General features: G+C 39.7%; 1 protein-coding gene across 6 annotated transcripts in view; it reads right to left on the reverse strand.

Moving 5' to 3' along the window:
* DCL3 (dicer-like 3) overlaps positions 1-18,071 on the reverse strand; it is a 92,468-nt gene that overhangs the window by 60,689 nt on the left and 13,708 nt on the right. For 5 of the 6 annotated variants that reach the window (XR_016047488.1, XM_088855726.1, XM_020672348.2 and 2 more), the window contains exon 4: positions 13,590-13,703. The exons of the other annotated variant lie outside the window; for it this stretch is intronic. Coding sequence is in view for 3 of the 5 variants with exons in the window: in XM_088855726.1 (XP_088711852.1) it covers positions 13,590-13,703 (114 nt within the window). In the remaining 2 variants the exon portion in view is untranslated. The remainder of the gene's footprint in view (positions 1-13,589; positions 13,704-18,071) is intronic. 6 annotated transcript variants of the gene reach the window in all.

The following is an 18,071-nucleotide window of genomic DNA, read 5'->3' on the forward strand; positions in this document are numbered from 1 at the left end:
ACGTTAAATTGATTAATTACGCCCATTTCTTAGAATCGAAAAAAAAAATTGAGGTTTGAAGAAGCATCCTAAGCTTATCTTTTCTCATTGGAATTATTTTTTGCGAACAAATGGAGGTATGAGAAGACTTTTGAGTTGAATTGTAGCTCGATTGACATCACAAAATCAGGTAAACTGTTAGTTTATAATCTGTATTTGAGTTTCCTTTTTCAAATTTGCGATGTCTTCTACATCGTCTACTAGGAGTGGGGATCCGGGATGAAAGTATTGTGTTAACCCAAATAAAAATGACAAAAATAAATTATATACAATTTTTGTAGACATCTTTCTAATGTCGACATAAATAGATTCAAGAAACATCTTACCGCTTTTAGAGGTGATGTTGCCCCATGTAAAAAAGGTTCTCAAACTTGAACAGAGATTTTTGAGTACATAGAAGCTGAAATAAACAGAAGATTAACGAAGGAAACGAATATAGCTGAATTGTGTGCAGGGATCCATATATTTTATGATGATGTTGACACTGATGAGAATCAAAATGGAGAAGAGGAGTTAGGTCAGGTGGCAGTTGCTCAGAGGGCCCGTATGAAAGGGCCTATTGATACTTTTTTTACACCTAAACTAGATACAATAATTGAGAAAAGGAAAGGTAAGGTGAAAAGATAAGTGACACTTGAAAACAGATTTAAGAAGGAAGATAGAGGCCATGTAGTTCAGTATACTGTTTGGAGGTTTTACCATGCGATATTTCTTTTAATACTGCTCACATGAATAATTTTCATACAATGTTAGAAGCAATTGAGCAATTTGGGCTAGGTTTAAAAGGTCCAGCTTTATATGAGCTTAGCGAACAACTATTGAAGAAAGAGGTTGAAGTCACTAAGGAATATCTCAAAACCCATAAGGATAGGTGGGCTCAATTTGGATTCCATAATGACCGATTTATGGAGTGAAGGGAGTAGTACCATGAATTTGTTGATAAGGGGCATTAAGGAGGTTCAGGAGGAGCATGTAATTCAATTAGTCATAGATAGTGCTACTCCTAACTTAGTTGCGAGTCATTTGCTTCGTTAGAAGAGGCCTTGCATGTTTTGGACCCCTTGCACTGTACATTGCATCGATCTTATGCTTGAGGGCATTTGTGACATGTCTACTATTAAAGGAATTCTTTTTAAGGCTAAGGAGGTTACAGTCTTCATATACAGCCACACGATTATCCTTAGCATGATGTGCAAGTTTACATGGAAGAGGGACCTAGTGAGAACCCAGATCACTAGATTTACCAATGGCTACCTTAGTCTTAAGAGCATGTATAAAAGGAGGATCCCATTCAGGACTATGTCTGCTTCAGAGGATTGGAGTAACGCAGGTGGTCTAGAGATACACGGGATATTATTCTTTCTAAATATTTTTGGCATGGGGTAAAGCATGTGATACAAGTATTTCTACGGTGACGGTCATACGCCTGGCTGGTGTTGATAAGCCCTCTAGGGTCTTTATATAAGATGCACTTGAAGGATCTAGGAAGGATATTGCAGAGAATTTGGGCAATAATGAGGCCAAGTACGGCCCAATTTGGGAGATTATAGATGACAAGTGGGATGGGCAGCTCCATAGACCATTGCAAAGGTACTACTTGAACCCCAAGTTCTTTTATGTTGATGATGATATTGAGACAAAGGATACAATTATGGATGGTTTTAATGAGTGCCTTGAAGTGTAAGTGTTGTGAAGTCATTCGGGAAAGAAATGGCACTAAGACAGAGGAGCAAAGCATATCCAGGTAACATATGTTGTTTGAAAGTTTTCTTTCAACTTACTAATAACTAGTGTGGTATTTTAAATTTGCTAAATTCTTTATGATAATGTTAAATGCTTAAATCAATTATAAAGGTTGCACAGAAATTGCAGTCAGCATTGGGAGTAGCGCTCCAAACCTCCAGAATATGGCTATTCGAATCTTGAGTTCGACAACTAGCTCTTCTGGTTGTGAGAAAAATTGGAGTTCGTTTGAGATCATATTTTATATTATTTTCTTGTTTACAAATCCATTTTTTATTATAGACTCATAGAAGATATAAATATATTAACAAATAATACATTATTAATATATGGGTTAATTAGTAGCACTTATGCACTTTTTCTTATTAGTGCATACAAAGAAAAGAAATAGGCTTGAGCAAAGGAAGCTCAAAGACTTGGTTTTTGTTAGAGAGAATCAAAGGCTTAAGGAGAAGTTCAAGAAATCCAAGTACAGGAAAATTTGAGATTATATTTATAAAAGACAGGCTAAGCAATTGCATTATTCTACATGTAGCTGCTTATTTGCTTAACTCAAAAAACATGTTTACAACAAATTCACATTTTTCACCGATCTAGAGATTCCAATAGGCTTGAACATCATGATTGAAATGGTGTATACTGATAGGCACATACAAGTAAGGATAAGGAAAGCAATACACTCGTATAAGAAAGGTCGGGAAGATTTTGGGTGAAAGGATGGCAGTAAACATTCATGAACATATCCTCCCAGGTAATCCAATTTGTCCTCTTCTAATTTCAAAGTTTCATTCCTCCATTTGGTTAATTTATATAAAGATTTTAAAGTGTCTATCTCCTAAAGTTAAATACAAATTACAATCTTTCATGTTATATTCTCTAATATTCAATTTCAGTACAATCGCCGTCGAGAACAGCCACTCAGCTGGAATCAGATCTACGATCTGTATCCCAAAACCTACCCACCACCACCACGTTCCGCGCCTCTTCCCCCACCTCCACCCCCATTCCACCTTGAGAGGCCTAAGCCGACCGTATCGGAAGTAAACCAGCCCTCGAAAGCCTCTTTCTCCTAAGTGGTAGCCTCTGCGAAACCAACAACCACCTCTCACCAAACAACCTTTACACCTCCTAGTGGGAGCCCCTCCACCAAATACCGCTCCCCGTTTCTCCCCTTCTGTATTTCTACCCCTCTTGAGGGGTTAGCAAAACTCAAATCCAATCTCTTTGCTTCCCTGGTTGGAAGGTTCCAACCCAAACGAGATGACGTTAGAGGAATTGAAAGATGGGCCCAATGCCATTGGGGGAAGCCCAATCTTACCTGCAGACGTCTTTCTAGTGGCGAATTCCTCTTCTCATTCCCATCACCGGAAAGCTCAACGCATCTTACAGGAGGCCAACTCCTTTACCTTCAAAGGGGCTTCTTGTCTCCTACGAGCTTGGTCTCCCAAAGAGGGATCCTTCAGGAAACAAAGAGTATGGTTCACTCTGGACCATATCCCTCTCCACGCGCGGTCTCCATCTACTTTTAGGAGAATGGCGGAAGCTTGCGGCATATTGATTATTATCCACTAGATATCCCTCGAGACGCTCCCTCTTGGATCAATCCGTATCCTCCTGGAAGTCCTGGACACCAACCTCATCCCTCCAACAATCTGGCTTGAAGTAGATAACCACTACTTCCCGATCTCGATCTCTTGGTCGACGGCCTTCCCCCCCCCCCCCCCCCCTCTCCCCACTTCTTCAACCCTTCTGAACCTGTTCAATCACCAAAAAAATCATCTCAGACTTGGTTCACAGTGTCAAGGAAAGCTCACGACCACAGGAGGCGCCGCCGGCAACCCCCTAGCCTGGCCCCCCTCAGAGCGCACCACCAGGGCCACCTGTCCCTTCCACAACGGGCGGCCAGTTGGCACCCACATGTCGACACCCTCAATCAGTCTGATCTGGGGGGGGCGGGGGGGGGGGGCTACCGAGTCAGCAAAGCAGCCTACAGGTTCTCCACTCCTGACAGGCTCAGGCCCTGAAGGTGGCGAGCCCGCTGGCCCATCTTTGTCATCTCCTATCATTTTTTCTTCCCCCCCTCGCCGACCCGGGAAGGAAGTATTCGTAGACTCCTTTCCGTCATCTCAATCTCTGGATCAACACTTGAGACCTGGCCCGTCCAATTCGAACCATCTGACAAAGGCCCCTGTGAATCAGGCCCACATCCCAACCATCCAGCCTGCATACTCGACACCTGTGCCCACCGCCTTAACTCCTCCCTACCCCTCGTACATACTGCCCACCACGTGTCACCTCATGCCGTTCCTCCCGGAAAACTTGTCGCCATCGCCCAACCCAACCCTACCCCAAGTAGCCTTTCCCGCCCACCCCCATCGTCTCATCACCGCCTCTCCTCTCGCATCAGCCACCTCCCTACCTACCACTTCCCCTCAGCCGTCTCCCGAAAAGTCACCCTCTCGTCGTTATCCTTACGATGGCGACACCTGGCCTTCCTTACCCCCCAGTCACCCTCAGCCTTTGATGGCCTCACCCCCATCTTCCCCCTCTGTCGACCCTCCAGGCGCCTCCCTATACCTCTCAAAATCTTGAAGCCCTCACTGCTACCTCCCCCCCCCCCCCCCCCCCCCCCCCCCCCCCCCCCCAAGGAACCCTGACCAGGGACCCACTCTGCTGTTCCCGAATACCTCTCCCTCTTTCTCCTTTATAAAATCTTCTTAGCCCCTGGCGTTTGTCCCCCCCTCCCCCCATTCTCCCTGACATTCCTCGCCCTCAACCTTGAAGAGCTATTTGAACCAACTCAGACGCACAAGCAGTCGGACCACCCAACTCATCGTGATAAAATGGACAGGCACCTGCTCCCCTATGGCATAGTGGCGGTTCACTCAACGAACCCTTCTCTCCCTGACCTAGCCTTAATCTCCTCCTTGCCAGGCCCACACCTTTCCTATACCCCCCACCAGGTCCACACCTGCAAAGTCCGCACCTTGCATTTCGCCTTTCCACCCCCCTCCCAGTGGCCTTACTCCACTTATACTTCCCCCCAACTCCACCACTTTCTCACCTACCTCCCCCCGTTCAATAATGGAACCCTCTCCCCTGTCTACCATTTCCTTCACCCCTCCCCCTCTCTCTCCTTTTCCCTCAGTTTCCCGCCCTTTTCTCCTTCGACCCAGGCCCAGGGGCTGCTGACCTCTAGTCCCTCAGCCTTTTCAGGATCGCCTCCTATAAAAACGCTCTCTCCCCGCTCTCACCCCTCCTCTTCGGTTCCTCCAAGCCTAGCAAACCTGCAGATGTGCAAGAAATGTATAGGATCATGGGGTTCCAATATGATGGCCCCGAAGGATCGGCTCACAAATTTCCACTTGCAGATGTGTAGAGTCGGCTGAAGGTGAGATTTAAAGGACAGAGAGAACTCATGAACCTGTTCTCCTCAATTTCCCACGAGGGACAACATGCAGATGGCCTCTTGATCTCTATTATCCCCACTTTTCCGACGGGGCTAGAATCCAAGTAGAAGACCACACCCAGTTCACCTCCTTTTTTGCTCTGGTCCACAGGCACACAGCATAGAAATATTTTGTATTCAGGCAAATCTATAAGCCCAATTTTTTGAGAACTTCATGTAAATCGTTGAAATCGGGCAGATTCTATAAGCCCAATTTTTGTACAAGGTTAACCCATTTTTTACGAAGAGACACGCCTTGAGGGTGCTCTCGGACCACCATACCTCTGTAATCTAACACTCCATAGCAATACAATGTTAACTTTATTAAAAAAAAAAAAGGCTCAGATACTTGGTCTCCATGCATTTAACTTGAGGTTGAGACAAAGGTAAAAACAGGTTGATAGCAATTAGGTATAAACCCAAACTATATTTCTATTAAGGTATAATACTACAGTTCTTAATTCTAATCAAGTGGAATAATGTGAAATTGCAGGACCATTGAAAGGCCTACATGCTCGGACCTCAATGACTTAGAGAAGATTGAGATTGCAAGAGAGGTTAGTTCTCAAAGGCATGGAGGAGGTTCTTAAAAACTCGATAGAAATGGAACCAGCACAAGGAAGTAACTTCTAACTTTCAACTTTTAAATCCTTGTTTAGATTTTTTATTTTATTTTTAATGATATCCAAGACCCAAAATTGTTGGAAGTAGTGAGAAAAGATACAGGGACTTATAGCCTCACTGAGTGTATGGCCCTTGATAGACCAGAATGGCGGACCTGGATTAGTGTAACCAACTCCAAATAGTTTCGAAAAAGGCTCTAATGATGACAATGATGATGATAATGGTTATATCCAAAACCATACTTGTTGAAAGAAAAAGCAGGACTAGGAGCGTAGGTTGGATAGAGAGTAGGGATTGAGGCTTGCTATAAGCAACTTTATTAGGAAGCACCCTTAAAATAAACATTAAAAGATAATCTTTTAAAAATAACATATACTTTCAAAAAATAATTGAAGGATTTAGATGCTCAAGTTCTCTTTTAAATTTTGTATAGAATAAAAATGCTCTTCCCTCCTTAAAACCAAAAATTTGCCTTGTGATACATTTTGCAGGTACCACAAATGGAGGTTGCAAAATGATAAACTAGGCTCTTCCTTAACAACTTTAGCAAAAAGAGTTCCCAGCCCCTAGACCATGGAACCATGTTTAAAGAGCGAGGTCATCACCTTAAATAGGAGATCCTAGTATATATGTTTAAGACATCCTAGTATATATGTTTAAGACACTTAGAGTCCTAGGGTTTGTTAGCAACAACAAATATTTCTCATAGGTGGTGGAGACAAGGATTTAGATAATTCCTGTAGAGGGAAATCAATGATGATGAGAAAGGTGGTAATAGTGATGAAAAAAAAGGATATGAAGATGAAGATTATATATTACTTGCATTTACGGGTTCTATCATTTGTTATCATGCACCCCTTTTGATTTTGATCCCATGTTTGTAACAATCTAATTTAGAAATTTTGATTTTCTTTTTAATATGGTTAACTTTGTTGAATAAAAAATGATAGATTACATTAGATCAGGTTGGGGAAAAGAAAGGCATCCCATAAGCTAGGTGTTCAGACTACAGGGGGGAGAGAATATATAGAAAACCACTTCTACTACTGAGACTGTTTGAACATGGAAAAACTTCTGATGTGAAAACTCCATAGAAAGAAGGGGGAAGCCGAAAGGAAGAGGTGGGTAAAGAGGGTCCAAGGGGGAGGGGAGAGCCATTAAAATGAGAGATTGGGGTGGAAAGTCTGTTGGCAAAATCCCCGAGGCTGAAATGGCCCGTTCCACGAGATAGGTGACTCTGATCATTAAGAGGTCACAAGAGCCTTGTTGTGAGGTTGGTAAGGGCCAGTTTCATTGGTTGAGTAAGATGGGATGAGTAGTGAGAGCCTCTTCCAACTCAGTCTTGTAAGAAAACTTTCTTTTACTGTTCAATGCTGAAAGACAAGTCTAGAAAGGGGAAAAGAGGGGTAGAGGGGGAGAGGGCTGGCCATCCGACACCTGGAGAAGAAGAGGAGAGTAGAGATATGGGGTGGGTTGTAACAGTCAAGGAAGGGCTAGAGATTTTTAGAGAAAGCTAGAGAAAGGGGGTGTGTAGCATGGGGGTTCTAGAAAAAGAGAGAGAGAGAGAGAGAGAGGAGGGATGGAGCCAAAATAAAGGTTAAGATGAAAGGGGGAAGAGACTGATGATCCTTTCTATGCCTTCGCTGTTTTTTTTTTTTTTTTTTTCTCTTTCTTTTTTTCCTTTTCTGCCTTTTTTTTCTCCCGAACTTTAGAAAGAGAAAGAGAAAAGGGAGGTGGATAGCGTGGGCAATGCAGACAAAGAGGAGAAAGAGAGGATGGGCAGTAGCAGACCAAAGAGGTGACAGGTTAATAGGTATACGAAAGAGAGAGAGAGAGAGAGAGAGAGAGAGAGAGAAAGGGAGAGAGGAGGGATGGAATCCGAATAGAGAATAAGATGAAGGGGGGAAGAGAAATAATCCTTTCTATGTTTTTTTTTTTTTCTTTTTTCTTTGTTTTTTTCCTTGTTCCCCCCATTTTTTTTGAGGGGGGGTTGGGGTAAGGGGAGAGGTGTGGTGTTATGTAATACAGGGGGATGGCAGTGGGAGAAGAGATAGAGGAAACAGAGAGGGAGAAAGATAGAGAGATAGAGAGAAGGGAGAGGGAAGAAGAAGGGAAAGTTATGATTATCGAGCATACCTGTAACTTAAGTTGCGCACTCCTTATTTGCAAGGGTAAAATATTTGCAAGGGCATACCTTCTACTTTTTTTTTTCTTTTATTTGTTTGTTTTTTTTTTTTGATATTAACATTTGAATTGCATTAGAGAAGTTACCTTCTATCTTTACACTTCGCCTCTCTCACTCATCCCTTTTCCTCTTATCTTTACTTCTCTTCTCCCTCTTCCCCTCTCTCCACTTTCCTCCTCTCTCTTCTCATCAGTCAGCTCTACCAAACTCCCCCTTGCCTTTAGGCTCAGCCCCTCTTGCCCTATTGGATAGAATTAGCTTGTTATCTGGCTGGAAGACAGAAAAACATCACAAGCCTTTCGGGTTACAGCCACTACGCTACCGCAGCCCTCTCCACTTGCATCTTGCCCAGCTTAAAAGATGCCTGGACAACCCCGACATCATAGTTCTTCAGCTCAACTTGAAGACCCCTCTATAAGTTCTTTTGAGTTTCTCTCTCTTCAAGTTTATTTTTCTACAATTTATGTGGTCACACCTCTCTTGGACTTTCTCTCTCTACCTGCTGCCCCTTGCTTTCTTTCCTCTATTTCTCTGCACTGTAGACTACCCGACAAGTGGGGGTGCCTACTATAGTATATTAGCTCTCTCTCTCTCCCAAGTTTCTTCTCTTTTCTTGCTTTCTGCCTCTGTATTGCGAGTACCCTGCAGGAGGGTTGCCACCTTCTAATTCTACAAGACTTTCGGTCTGCCACACCATCGACCATAGCAGATGACTGGCAACCAAGGACTTCCAAAGTATGGTCTCCTGGGTTACTGTTTTTTTGCATCGGTGACTCTCTCCTAATGCTTTTCGCCCTCCGTAGTTGCTCGTCAGATACTGAAAGCCAGTCCAAACATCTTACTCCACCAGAGTATTAGAAGAACTTCATTAGCACTTTATCTTTTTGGAATATGTTTCTCTCTCCAACTTTTGTACTCCTTTCTTCTAGTTTTATCCTGTATACTTAGTTTTCTTTTTGTATGGCTTTACTCTCTCTCCCCAGGAGCATCTTTGCTCTTCCTTTTTCTTTTTTTACTGTATACTGAGCACCTGAAATGTGGGATGCCATAGGTAGCTTACTCTTCATGTAAATCCTTTTTTTAAAAAAAAATACAAGTTACCATTATCAAAAAGAAAAAAGGACAAAATAGTTGTTCCTGCTAAAGAGCCATGAAAAGGTCCCCAGAATCAGAGGGCGTCAGCCAGTGAGTTTACGCCTCTATGGATGTGGGTAAAGGTCAGTGTTGGGAAGTTGCTGCAAATAAGGGTGATGATGTCAAAAATAGCCACCAATCTCCAAGGGTGCTGCACCAAATTGGTAGCCCATGAAACTACGCTTCTTGAGTTGCACTCCACTTCTACTGCTGAAAATTGGCAACGAGCTAGATGTATCTCCTTGAGGCCTTCCAATAAGGCAGTGACTTCTGCAGTATTTGAGTCTGAAGTTCCCAGTGGACTCGAAAAAGGAGGAAGATTCCACTCAAATTTGCTAGGGATCCACCGTATCCTGAAGGGACCGGGTTCTTAAAAGAGGCTATGTCCGTATTGAGTTCAATCACTTCTGAAGGAGGGGGATGCATTGACTACTAATCCAACGGGAAGGTGAGGGCAAGGAGAGAAGGTTGTGCCAACTACCCCGAAGATGAGAGATAGGCATATGAGAGAAGGCTGGGATGCTACTAGCCCAATAGGAAACCAGAGAGATAACCGAGTCCAGAAAGGAGGGTCGGGGTTTTGCAAGACCACGAAAGGTTCTTGCGTATCTTTCAAGCCAAACCGACCACAGAATGGCCGCAATGGCCATGTTCCAAAGTTTTCTACCATTTTTGGGGAAGGGAGTGGCCAAGAAGGCCATTTCGAAATTTGGATTGCTTTATGGTTTCTTTGTTTGTGATAGTGAGAGTGCTACACAATTACGTTGTGGGGCTTTGTAATTTGTATGATATGGGATTCAATTTACTAATTTACTTGCTTAATGCCCTTCAAATTCAACGTTTAATTGTTCATTGCTTAATGAGTTAGTGCCTTAGTGGAGTGCTACATGTGATATACATTGTTATTTTGTGATTTTGGCTTCCAATGTCATTTATTCCCTATTGTGCCTAATATCTTTTTGGATATTTTGGAATTCTTTTAGATTTATCAGGTTTTTTCCATTTTTCTCTATTTTCTTAAATTTTGTAAATATTTTGAAAACTTGATCAGTCAGACAAGTGAACAAATCCAACCAAGCCTCCACCAGTTCAATGGCCGATACAGTACTAATGACATTGGTTGAAAGAGATGGACAAGACAAAAGGCTGAAGGAATCAACAGAAAAAGGAAGCTGCTTATATTTGTGACAACACTTAGGTGCTCAAGTGGATTAGGAGATATTCCTGACCAAGGACAATATACCCTAATTCGTCTTCATCGATAAGCCAATCTTAGACTCCCAGGCCATTACAAGAGCAATAAGAAGAATCATCTTACTTCTAGTTGCTCACAACAACCTACACCCATTGCACAATTACCCCAATGCATGTATATATAGGGCCATCTAGCACAGTATAGCACTCGATCTATAGACACTCACATAAATAGCACCGTTGCATGAGTATGGAAGCCAACGTGTCTGCAATTTTCTTGTTCACTATGCATAGCCAACTACTTCTGACTTTGATACACACACAATCTGGACAAGTGGCACTCAGGATGCCATGGGACTTTATTGCAAATAGCAGCTGGCCTGTCCAGGTGCCTGAATTAGTCATTTGCATCTTGTCGCTTGAATATATAAAAACATTAATACTAAACTTTCATGAGGTACACTAACTCAGGCTTAAGTTTGCAACTACATGTCCTTCCCGCACCAATACAGTACTACAGTTTTGGTCTCAGAAGGCAGGACGTATTTCATCATCCGTATTTTGCTAAATGTTCCCAAACATTCACTTATGGACAACAAAACAACCAAAAATCCAAAGAACATGAGCTATTTCTCTTCAACAGACTGAATTTGCCTCAATATGTAATGTTCATAGAAACAATCAGAGAAGAATGTCAGCACCAAGGGGGTGTGAATTAAAGGAGAAAAGAAACAAGAAGAAAGAGCTTAAAAATCTGAAAGATGCTTTTTTTTCATTAAGTTCTAAAAATGTGGTGAGCATACTGAACCAATGGTTTAAAAAACGGATCGGTGACCCGGACCGGGCTTCCAAAAAACCGATCCGGATCGGCAAATCGGCGATCCGGATCGGGAATCGGGTGAATCGGTCAGAATAAAGCTTAAAAAAAATCCGAAAAAAATATTAAAATTCATTATAAATATTGTTTTTTAGGAATTCAATAAGAAATGAGGGTACTCCATTAAGAATTTTCATGTTTTTGAATGAATATGCGAATATTGATATGTGCTTTCCCTGCATGAACCGCCATTCAGCATTTAATTTATATCACACAAAAGGATAAATATAAAATTATCATGGAATAAGTATATCAACATACATGGACTACAATAAAGCATAAAATTAGTAACATATGATCTAAAAATAAAATGATAGACGACGTTATTGTTCTTCTTGGTCACGTTGGTACCATTGATTGAATTTGTTTAACAATTCATTGATTCGATCTAAAAACGAATCATTGATATTAGCAGGCGTCTGACTATTCCCAAATCCCTGAGTGTTAGTGTTTTGTTGTGTTCCCAATCTAAAATCCCCGAAGATTATCCATCCTTCATGCTCACCTGCACTATTGCTGTTGGGACTCGATACGTGAATAATATGGCTGGGATAGGGTGGCTTCGGAATCATCATCTCTCTCATTTTCTCTTTGAATAATATGGATTAAAAAATAATAATAACAAATTTTCAAAAAAATCGATCATAAATTAAAAAAAAAAAATCACAAATTTTTAAAAAATTCTATCATGGACTACAAAAAAAAAATTGATCATGGATTAAAAAAAAAAAATCACAAAGTTTCAAAAAATTCTATCATGGATTACAAAAAAAAATTCGATCATGGATTAAAAAAATCACAAATTTTCAAAAAATTCAATCATGGATTACAAAAAATTCGATCATGAATTACATAAAATTCGATCATGGATTACATAAAATTCGATCATGGATTACAAAAAAAAACAAACAAAAAAAAACAAAAAATTCAATCGTGGATTACAAAAAAAGGAAAAAACAATTCGATCATGGATTACAAAAAATTCAATCATGGATTACAAAAAACTCTATCATGGGTTACAAAAAATACAAAAAACAAAAAACAAAAAATTCGATCATGGATTACAAAAAAGAAAACAAACATTTCGATCATGGATTACAAAAAAAAAACAAACATTTCAATCATGTATTACAAAACATTCGATCATGGATTACAAAAAATTCTATCATGGGTTACAAAAAAAAAAAAAAAAATTCGATCATGGATTACAAGAAAAAACAACAAACATTTCGATCATGGATTACAAAAAATTTGATCATGGATTACAAAAAATTCTATCATGGGTTACAAAAAAAAAAAAAAAACAAAAAATTTGATCATGGATTACAAAAAAAAACAAAAAACAATTCGATCATGGATTACAAAAAAATCGATCAAGTATTACAAAAAAATCTATCATGGATTAAAAAAAAAAAAAAAAAAAGAAGTTCCGTACGGGACTCGCCGATTCACTGTACGACACGCCGATTCCGTACAGTGAATCGGCGAGTCACTGTACAGAATCGTCCGATTCTCTCTAGAACCGGACGATTCCCGTTTTTTTCGCCGATTCGATCCGTCCATGGCGATTCCCGAGTCGAACCGGGCGAGTCCGGTTCGACTCAGCGTTTTTTTAAACACTGGACTGAACACATTCAGAGTATTTTTAGAACTTAGCAAATCAATAAATAAAATAAACAATTTATTTGATTTTTAAGCTCTTTTTTCACAGATTTATATAGGCATAGCTAAGACTTCTAGTCTCATATGAACGAGTTGAAGCTGTAATATGGCCCTAGTTATTTTATTCTTTAAAAATTTTACTATGTCCAGTCCAACTACCAATCAAAAAAGGGATCATTTCCACTTAGGTTCAGAGCCACTCCAGATGTTAACAATTATGTGTCTGCTGCATGTTCATTTCTGTTTGTAGATAAAATAGTTATATAGGCCTTTTTTGGGCCATCCTCAGTTCAGTCATGCAAATGGATTTCGGACTACATTAACAGCTGTAGTATATTACTTCTAACTAATAATATAACACAGTCCTTGATCATTCCTAACTATTGCAGGATATCACATATTGCTGACCCCAAATAGTTGGGGTAAGGTTCTAACGATGATGATGATGATACCAAATATTACTTGAGTACACAATATCAAACATCAAAAGAGTATTTGCAGAATTAACTAACAGCACCAAATCAGGTAAATAAATATCACTGCTCTCATCAAGTACAAATTGAGTTTCACCAGTACTTGTAAAATAGGAGCTTTCTAGTCCCACCAAGGAGATTCACCACCCAAATCAAACATAAAACAATCAGCACATGAATATGGCATGGGGAAATGGAGAAGATAACAACCTCTTGACTGTTAATTTCTCTATCCCAACATTGCTTGTTCCACTCATCAATTCCCTTGGCTCCATGGTAGTCCATGACACGGAAGTTTGTATGAATTTTTATCACTTCACATTGCTGTAAACACAACATCGTAGCCCCTAACTCAGCCACAATACTCAAGGCCATAGCCACATCTTCTCGCAAGAAAAAGACTAGGATAAACTGCACAATAACCAGCGGATTATGGTTCATTGTACTCTAAAGGGGCATCCACCGTTATTCTTGATGATGCCTGTGGAGATTAACAATGTTGAGCTCACTAGCCATCCACACAGGTACGGTGAAAATTGCCACTGTCCATGAGGTGGAATCCCCTTTGGATACGTACCATACTCCACTCGATTGTGGTATACTTTGGACGAATATGAATATGAAAAAGAATAGAGTATGCCATAATCCCAAGGAGTAAGGTGAATTGGGATATGGCACGCCATTCCCTAAAGGGCAATCGATGGTCCACTCCCATAACAGACAGTGAAGATTAACAATACGGGGGCCAAGTATGGTTAATCTCCATCATTTGTCACAAGAATAGAAACCGAATGCCCCTTTGCATTACAAAAGACCATGCTCCATTGGATTATGATATACTTTGTCAATAACAATAAAATAATAATAATAACAATAATGATGATGATGATTATGATGATGACAATGATAACGATGACGATCATGAACATGACAATAATAACAATAACAATAATTTCAATAATAACAACCACAACAACAATAGCAATACCGAGTGATAGGAGAGAGGCAGCGGTGGATCAAGAGAGGAGAGAACTCTTTTTGAGGTTTTGATATAAAGGTATAATATGAAAACATAGAGAAACAAAAGCGACTCAGTGTATGGTACTTTTTGATATAAAAGGAAAAACTCAGACAACGGAAGACAAAAGACACACTAAGAGATATAACTGAAAAACTAAAGGATAACAAAGGATTTTTTTTGTTTTTTTATAAAGAGAGAGAAAGAACCCTTGGTAGGTAAAGGGTAGACAAGGGAAGGAGATTGAAGGTTTCAGATCTCCTAGCTAGGAGTTGCACCAGATACCCAACTCCCTAAATGGCTCACTGACAAAAAAGACGAGAAAGAATATTAACCAGTATGCTGGAAAAGGCGTATCAAGACTGACGGTCTGAGACCACCTAGTTGTTTCTTCTCAAGTGGGCTAACAACAGAGAAGATAGATCCTATGAAAGACTTGACTGATATCTTGATTAACGTACTAGAACAAATCTTTGGACGATTTCTCTTACGACACTCAGAGTAAACTCCCACAAAAGCAATTGCCCAAAAATTAAACATTTAAACTTTTGCTTCAGTCAATGGAACAAGTAACATTTTCATACAAAGAAAAAAGGGCCAATAACTTTCGCAAAAGTTAAGTCATCTCATCGTTAAATAAAGCTACTTTTTAAAAGTAAAAGAAATCTCTTTCTGTAAAGTTGCTTTTCAAAAAGTCAAAAGAATATCCTTCTATAGATTAGAGCTATTTTATAAAAAAGTTCCTCTTATTAAAAACTACTTTATAAAAGAACAAGGAATTAATTATTCACTTTCCATAATGTACATATTCCCTTCTTCAAAGGCATCTTCTACTTCTTCCTCTGTTGCAATCATCTTCGATACTTCTTACATTTCTTCATTCTTTAAAATAGCTCTGATTTATTATGGAGCTTTAGAGGTATTGGAGTTTGTGGCCTTTAAAGGCTGTGAGAGCATGTAAAAGACATTTCTAGTAGATTATACACTTCAGGGAAGTGTGTATTTTTTCATTGACCAAGGGTGCTCTATGGCCTTGGTCAAGCCCAAAAACCTTCCACTGGGCATGTCGCACTACCGAAAAGGGTTTACAAAGGGTCATCTCTTGTTTAGGTTAGAGAGATGTCCAGGGATAGTTTGTAGGCCAAAAGAGCGGTGTGGTCTCCTACGTGCAAATGTAGGCCTATGAGAGCAAGGGCTAAATCTGCAAAAAAACTTCCGCAGAATATATATAGATATATATATATATATGACAGCCACATTACCAAGAAGCAACCTTGAAATGTGATATATGCACAAGTGTATAGAGAGTCTCCCTTGCACTATAGTGAAATGTGTTCCAAGATTGTAGTTCCACAGCTTATTGGTTAGCTTTGACAAGCCGATCATGAAGCCCTACATGAGACTTTAGGTCATGGGTTTCATGGGGTTGGTTTAAGTAGACAGTTGCAGATCATGATCACAGGGTTGGCTAGAGTGCCCTTATAGTTACTTGGTTTTGACCCAATGGTTCCAGTTCACTTCTAGATGTTTTATTTTTTACTTTAGAAATATTTTTTTGAATTTTAGAAATTTTTAGAATTTGTGAAATTGTTTATGCTGTAATTTCTTTGAAAAGGGGTATTTTCGAAATTATTAACAAGGAAGGGTACATGTGGGGCTCTTGGATCCAGCCCCACATGTGTGCCATATCCCATGGGTGGGGCGTGGGGCCCATAGGGGCAACATGCCACCCTTACGGGTGGCATGGCCCCCTTCTTTATTTTTTAAGTTCTTGTATTAATTAAAATTAGTTTAAGCATGGTTAGTTAGATAATCTTAAAAAGAAAAGAAAAGATTTTGTGCCTATTTTTCGTGGGAGTTAGTTGTAACCAAGAAATATTATTTTGACTTCCTATAATTAGAGATAAATTAGGAAGTTCTAGAAGGTTTTTTAAATTGGTATGATTCTAACTAAACTAGAAGTGGATATAAGTCAAATATTAAAGGGATAAAGTTCCTGTTATGCCTCCCAAAATCATGATGGTTGATTTATGGGATGGATGGTTCTCACTTATTCTCTCACCTCACAGATTTCTTAATTCCAATTGGTCAAGGTGAATGACTGGATAGGCATACCTAGGGGTGGTATTGAGGTCTACATAAGGAGGTGTACCCCCTCTATTACACAATTTTTTTTGTAGCCTCTTCCTAATTCTTTTTCCTCCAACCCTAGTTCTTTTCTTCTCTCTCATCTCTATAGTGCCCATCCCATCCCTCCTCTCTCTTACAATTAATGGCACGCCACCCATAGACAAATTAAAGAGGGCAGCACACCTAAACCTAATTAGGGTCTTGTAGACCAAAAAGGGAGGTGTCTTTTTTAGGCATGCCCTAATAGTGTTTCTATGCTCGCTAAAACCCTAGTCATAGAGGTAATACCTAAGGAAGTTTCCCAGCTCTGAAAATTCAGCAAGATCAATAGGATTGAAGTGCGTCATCGGTCAGAAAATCAATTGTGGGGTATACTAAGTCCTGTGAGGGTGACCCTAGGCACAATCAAGTAAGTCTTCAGGCTGTTTATTTTTGTTTTTCAATCATAGGCCTATATGTACTTCGATTTTTTGAAAACATTATTTGTACTCAAATAGATAGTCGAAGTTAGATTTTTATTCCTAAATTGCATCTATTTATTTTGGCAATAAAAGGAAAGGTTAGATTGTATTTAGGGTTTTAATTTTCTTTTACAGCAGAGTATTGTGGCACTTGTAAGTGGAATTCAGATTCAATAATTAAGATAAGACAAAACATTTGGATTTTATAGCCTTGAATCCCACATAACCACCTCTTTCAGTATTCGCTATTCTATAATTTCTTTAATTCCTCCACCCAATCAATCATTATTCATCACCTTCTTCTCTCCCACCTATTTTGTTACACTCAATTAGAGCTTCCTACAGTAAAAATTCCTGATTCTCCATATAGAAATTCTGCTTAGGCAAAAATGTTCAGAACTTTGAAAGGGAATCAAGGTGATGAAAAGAATATGGGAGTAGACGGAGAATGGCCATAAAAAATGGCCCACTCAACAGCTACTCCTGATTAGCTGGAAGAACACCCACATTAAGAGCTGACGTAAGTTATTTACTCCTATAACATTAATTCCCTGAAAGGCCAAAGTGATGACAGCAGGCGGCTAAACTATTTGTTGCATTGGACTTCAGTTGCTAAAAAGCATATCTCTACTGTAGAAAGTCAGCCAAGAGACGAAGAACAAACTTGAATTATTGGCAGAAACAAAGCAACAGGAAGAAAAAGAAAAATTCAAGGGGAAAGAAAAAAATTTGGAAATTAATGAAGACCATTTAAAAATGCTGGAATGAAGGGAGGCTTGAGAAGAAAAAATGGAGCAATCGAAGTCATTTTTTAACATCTCAAGAAAGTCTCAACAAAATAATGAAGTAAAGGGTGAAAATTATGGGATTAATCCCAAAATAAAAATGACAAGAGCTACAGGGAAATTCCAGGATCAAGAGACATTGGGATTGTGATGCAAAGAATCTTGGGAATCAGTAAAATCAGAAAGAAACAAAGCCAAACACAAGCATAATTCCAAGAAACCCAAGGTTTCTTCTCCATGACCAAGCTAGGGTTCCAAAAGCCTAAGCTTTTCTCTCTTCCAATTTCTACAAATCATG

This window comes from Amborella trichopoda, chromosome 13 (assembly GCF_054954075.1).
Source record: "Amborella trichopoda isolate Santa Cruz 75 chromosome 13, AtrichopodaSantaCruz75HAP2 v2.0, whole genome shotgun sequence".
Classification (NCBI taxonomy): domain Eukaryota; kingdom Viridiplantae; phylum Streptophyta; class Magnoliopsida; order Amborellales; family Amborellaceae; genus Amborella; species Amborella trichopoda.